The 6,077-nt window shown below is 37.6% G+C and overlaps 1 protein-coding gene across 1 annotated transcript; it reads right to left on the reverse strand.

Moving 5' to 3' along the window:
• Positions 1-1,263: 1,263 nt before the first annotated feature.
• LOC112423412 (olfactory receptor 2T10) lies at positions 1,264-2,583 on the reverse strand. The gene has a single exon (XM_024787185.2). It carries the CDS (start codon positions 2,200-2,202, stop codon positions 1,264-1,266), a length of 939 nt encoding a protein of 312 aa, XP_024642953.2. The 5' UTR covers positions 2,203-2,583.
• Between the last annotated feature and the right edge of the window lie 3,494 nt (positions 2,584-6,077).

Consider the following 6,077-nt stretch of genomic DNA (forward strand, 5'->3'; position numbering starts at 1 on the left):
GAAAGTTATCTTTGTATCCTTGTACTTACAGATGAAAAAGAGCATTCTGAAGAGAGGGAAAGCTATGTGAAAACACTGGATATAGAAAGAACTAGTGATTCCAGGATTGGAGTATGGCCCTCCCAGATGGAGAGACGCAGTGTGGAAAAGGCCACAGACTCCACAAGAGGTAGCACATGCAGTGGTCAGGGGCAGGGACTCCAGCCTGCTTGCCTGGACTTACATCCCTGTTGAGCACTTTCTAAGCTGCATACCCTTGTTCAAGTTTCTCAAACCCACAGAATCTCAGTTAAATCAACTGTAGAATAAAGCTAATATTGGGCTGTGAAAATAAAAGTGTTCCATCCATGTCACACACTAAAAATGGTGCCGGATCATAAGCACACAAGGTGTTATCATTGTTAAATAAGTTAATACGAATACAACCATGTGCATACATAAAACTGATTCGAAATTATATTCTAAGTATATGTCACCATTGGCTTGAACAGGGCAGAAGTGTGAGAAACTTCCATATTTCTCTGGTTAAGAAAGTCTAAATGAACCAATTCTACTCCAAACAAATGTGTTCTGGATAGCCCATGTGTCTGGTCTAATTTGAGGTTGGACTTCTTATGCTCACAGAAAATAACTTGAGAACATTCTAGAAATTCTGATGGAAGAAAAATCTCAACTGTACATTTAGCATCTCTGAGGTCTTGAATGTGTTTAGCCCCAAATGCCTATAGATGAATGAACCTCCTTCCCCTGAGGATCTCCTCCTTGGGGCAAGTCAGGGGAAGCCTCAAAGGCTGTTTTGTCACTTGTGAAATGTGGATGACCTTAGCTTCAACCACAGAGGGTGAGGGTCTAATGAGGTGGTAAAATGAAGTCTTTAGCACAGAGTGGATGTGGAGAAACAATCTGAATGTGGGGTTATTTCATATTCAGTGAGCCCATGATATCAAAACAAATTTTCTCTCTGGTAGAAGGTGCTCAAGGGTCGTAAACACATTTATTTTCATATTTCTCAACTCCAATCTAAAAAAGGACTGTTGGCCCTGAAGGACTGGACTACAGATCAATGCTATGAGGGAAGAGGGGAATAAGTGAATATCCTCTCAAGTGTGATTATAGGAGAGAAGAAGAGTGGACAGAAACCCCCTGAATGGCAACTCAGGGAGTCAGACACCACCACAATATGCTGATTGTTTTATAGGAAGGACACCTAAAGTGAAGAGAGAGACCCTAAGAAGAGAGGACCAACCTACGTTCTTTCACACTTTAATATGGAGCTTTCTGCATTCTTAGCATTTTTTTCAAAGCCCCTGTGACATCCTTATTCCTGAAACTGTAAATGATAGGATTCAACACAGGTGTAAGGATAGTGTAGAAAAAGGACACCATCATATCTTTCTCCGGGGTGTGGTGGGAGCTGGGGAGCATGTAGTTGTAAATAGCAGCTCCATAGAAGAGGCTGACCACTGTCATGTGGGAGGAGCAGGTGGTGAAGGCCTTCTTCCGACCCTCAGCTGAGTTCATCTTATGGATGGTGAGGATGATAAAGTAGTAAGACACAGAAATGACTGTCACAGGGATCAAGAGCATGATGACACAGCACAAGTACATGAAAATCTTGTAAAGTGAGGTGTCTGAGCAAGAGAGCTTCAAAACAGCAGGGACCTCACAGAAGAAGTGGTGAATCTCATGAGATCTGCAGAAGGGGAAGGTCATGGTGATGGGAGTGAGCATGAAGCCATCCACTGAGCCCACGAACCAGCAACCTGATGCCAGGAGGAGACATACCCTCTGGCTCATGAGCACAGAGTAATGGAGAGGATGACAGATGGCCACGTAGCGGTCATAGGCCATGGCAGCTAGAAGGCAGTACTCTGCACCTCCCAACTGCAGGTAGAAGTACATCTGGGTCCCACACCCAAGGACCGAGATGGTCTTCTCTTTGGCCAGCTGGTTCACCAGCATTTTGGGGACAGTGACAGAAATATATGTCAAGTCTATGAGGGAGAGCTGGTTTATAAAGAAGTACATGGGAGTATGCAGAGAGGAGTCAATGTGGATCAGAAGTATCAATGTAATATTCCAAGTCACAGCCATCAAAAATATACTGAAGATAAGCAAGCAGAGGAGGCCAGGGTGTGAGATCTGGCTAAAGATTCCCAACAGGAAAAAGTCACCACCCAGGGTCTGGTTGGCCAGCCACATGTGGTATGATCGCTTGAAGTGGCTTTACCTGGAGGACAAAAGTAAACTTTATGTTATTTATAATCCTGTGTGTGCCACAAACTATATTTGCTTCACTTCAACTTTTAAAATTCCATGTAAAAATCAGAGTTTATTTCTGACGTCAGCTGTGAATTTGCACTAAAGAGACAGCACGTTAGATTGTGAATCTGATTCCCATCTAGAATGGGAATGAAATATTATATTCTCAGTGAAGAGGTCCATACAGCTGACATTAAAATACTTCCTATAGGAGATGATATAGTCACTAGTATGTTATTTTTACTTGTATATGTTCACATTGGTTATTTTTTGTGTGTTAGTATCTTACAGTTGCATGTGCCTGTATTGCCCGAATTCCATTCCCATGGGATTTTACAGCTAATAATCAATATAAATATTTCTATATTTGACCCTCAAGAGTCATTTCTGCAAAAAAGGATTAGTAATACTTGTTTCTTATTAAATATCTTGTTACAAATCTATGAACATACAATTTTTCAATATTTAAAAGCAATATATTAAGCAACCAGTAATTGTAGACATTTTAAACATAAAATTCCAAACCTTTATAACAGGTACAAATTTAGTCAAATTTCTTTAAATGTATTAAAGACACTAGTACAACTTGTCAATTTTTCTAAATGATTTAAATGCTTTTACACACATATGATTTATAAAATACATTTTTTTACTTCCACTTATCCTCTTACAAAGACATTAATCTTGTGATTTATTTATTCATATTTTCATGATTTCCATCAAGATGTTCTGATCCATTGTGGTTCTGCCAATCTTTTAAGATATCAAAAAAATTATGGCTATATCCTCAGGGGTCCCTGAAGTTGCAATATTTTAAAGACTACTCGAGCATATTAGTGAGAGAGAGGAAAACATAGAACAAGGAATTCTACCTGTAACTGGCTGTGAACAATCGAGATAACTCACTATCTTCAAATCATCCAAATTCCAGTTTCTTCTCAGAGCATCTAGTCAGTTAATCACCTTGTAATAGACTGTAGAATTCTACCTGGTTATTTTTGGGGATCAGTGGTGCTGGTCAGCCCTTTTCCATTGATAGCACTCTTTCTCTTGTTCAGAATTCTGTGATTTACATGTGGATGCTATTATTATTCGCTAAAGAAAATGCCTATCTATCCTTTATAAAATGAAGTTTTAGATACTAATGTTCAATATATTAACGTGTCAAATGTTTATTTAAATCAAACACATATTCATCCTTTTATATTGCAACTTCTCTTATGTAACCTTTACATTGCAACTTACACTTTATTCTTTATCATTAAAATTTATGAATAAGAATTATTGCAATTGGTACCATTATTTCCTTTTTTATTTCAAATATCTTGCCCTGGCCAAGGCTAATCTCGTGGGTTTTCATTTTGTTTTGGAGATACTTAGTACAGAGGACACAGAAAGCATAAGAGTAAAGTAATGCCAGTTTTTAACAAATTGCTTATATTAAGAGATTTAAAACCAAAGTGACTGAAGGTATTTTCAGTAAATAAACATTGTATCATTGGCCATAACAAATGGTAGATTTTAGTCAATCAATTATTAGACTAATAAACTATTTTTTCCTGGAGCAGAAAGTAATTTTCTAAGTATAAAGGCAAAATAAAGAATTCCCAATAAACTTGAAAAATTGAATGATAATCATCCATCTGTATCACATCATATCTCAAAGAAAAATCGGGAAGTAGACGGAAAAGGTATAGGGAAAAGACTCAATGGAATTTCCACAACATAGGAGGTAAGTATTTTCACTTGTTGCCCGGCTCTCAGTGAAATAAGTATATTTAATGTCTACTCCCAAAAATGGAGTTCTTATAGGGACAGTGTCCATGATAAGATTGGTGCCTGTCAGAGCTAATTAACTCTAGGTCTACGTAAGGAGGCCCTTTTCCAAATTGAACAGGTGGTTTACAATGAGTAGAGTTATGCAAATCAGTAGAGAGATGGACATGAGCTAGTCAGGGTAAGCATGTCTCAGGTTTATTCAGGAGAACAAGTGAGAGTGGATATTGCATTTCTTGGCCATATAGTTCAATCTACTGTTCTTCCACAGACACTGAAACACGGGGAACTCAGTCCATAAAGCTGCAGAGCAAAAACTCTCCTTAACCAAATCAATTAATTTGTCCACTTGTAGGAAACAAATGACACCAGCACAGCCAGCCATGCAAGGCAAAGAACAGCAATTAGGTTCCTTCAAAGCAATAAAATATTTTAAAGAAGAATTGCTCTTGCCAAAAGTAAACCTTCATAAACAAAGCAGACCACTTGTGACAGGCTTCCCAGTAGTAACATCTGCACTGTAGGAAGGAGAGCACCCCTCCTTCTTGAGTGGGCATTCATACTCCAAAGTGATGGTCATGCTTCACCCAGGAAGGAGAATTATGTTGCTCACCATGAAGCTTAAACCTCTATCAGACATCTTCCACTCATCCATGTGTTCCTCTTTCAGAGTCTTCGAGATCATTTTTTTTTTTTTTAATAAAGGGGAAAAGGGGAAAAGGGAAAAAGGGAAAAAAGGAAGAAAGGAAGAGGAAAACTAATATTCAACATTGCTCCAATTTTCAGAGAAAAAAATGTTAATTTAAGTCAGATTTGCCTGGAAAAATATATCACCAGGAGGAAGAGCCTCAAGATCTGAAATCAGTTATGTTTGAGTTTCTTTCTTTTCTGAGGTACGTTGCAAGTCACCTAAAACTTTTGAATATCTTTTTTTTCCATTTATACCTGTAGGGATACTCACTACTTATTTCTACAGCCTAATAGGATTGCAGAGAGTTTCAGAGATAATATGCACAGCAAGTACTTTCTAAGTTATAGCTTTGTGTGTAGTATTAAGTTAAATATGCTTATAATAAATACAAGTTATTTTATGTAATCTGTAACAATATATAACACAATATTAGTATATTTTATCAATTATATTTGCTGTAATGTTATATTGGTGATTAATATCAACTGATAATTCTATAATGCATATATTTATGGATTAAAAGTTAAAATAACCTTTTATTTAATAAATTATTTTTCTTACTGGAGCAAAGGAAGAAATGTGATACCCTGAGGAATTCGATTTCCAAGAAGGTACCTCCAAGTACAGTCGTCTTGAGTTACAGCCTTGTCATTTTCACTGTGATCTGTCCACTTTGTCTGTGAAACACCAGCCTGCTTTTCTGCGAAGGAAACACTTACAAACTCGATGACTCTCCCTGAAGAGCAGCTGATGCTGCCGAGTCTCACATGTGCAGTCCTGGGACGACAAACTCAAAGAACGATGCTCTCCTCAGGGACCCTCCCAGGGCTGTGGTGGCCTCCATGGGAGCAGCCCTGGAGGAGTCTCCTCGGCCTTTAAGTTGTCGGGCCTGATTCTCTAGACTTTTCTAATTGCCTAACTCCTGTAACCCTCCAAAGGAAAATAAGCATCTACTAATGGCACACAGACTTCACCAGAATGTTTCTCCTTGAAGACCATTCCTCTCACAGCTCAAATCATTGCATCATGTTGCCATGAGCGAAAAGAGTGACACAAACCCGAATTAGACAATTAACACATTTAATAGAGTATATTATTCCATGTTTATTGGTTTTCATAGTAATAATTGTAGAAAATTTAAAAACTAAGTATTATAAAAAAGGAGAAATAATATATACTCTAGAAAGCCAAAGATAACTAGTTTGAATTTTCCTTGCTTTTAGGCATTTTCATGATTTTCTTTATAGAATTTTGTATCCATTTGTCTTTGAAAATATGACATTTTAAACCAAAGTGTGTATTTGAGTGTCCATAAAATGTAAAACTAGAGATTTGTGTTATTTCTAAT

Source organism: Macaca nemestrina, chromosome 1, assembly GCF_043159975.1.
Source record: "Macaca nemestrina isolate mMacNem1 chromosome 1, mMacNem.hap1, whole genome shotgun sequence".
Lineage (NCBI taxonomy): Eukaryota > Metazoa > Chordata > Mammalia > Primates > Cercopithecidae > Macaca > Macaca nemestrina.

Excerpts from the sequence above, each read along its gene's own strand:
- LOC112423412 (XM_024787185.2), bottom strand. The coding sequence starts at position 2,202 with ATGTGGCTGGCCAACCAGACCCTGGGTGGTGACTTTTTCCTGTTGGGA.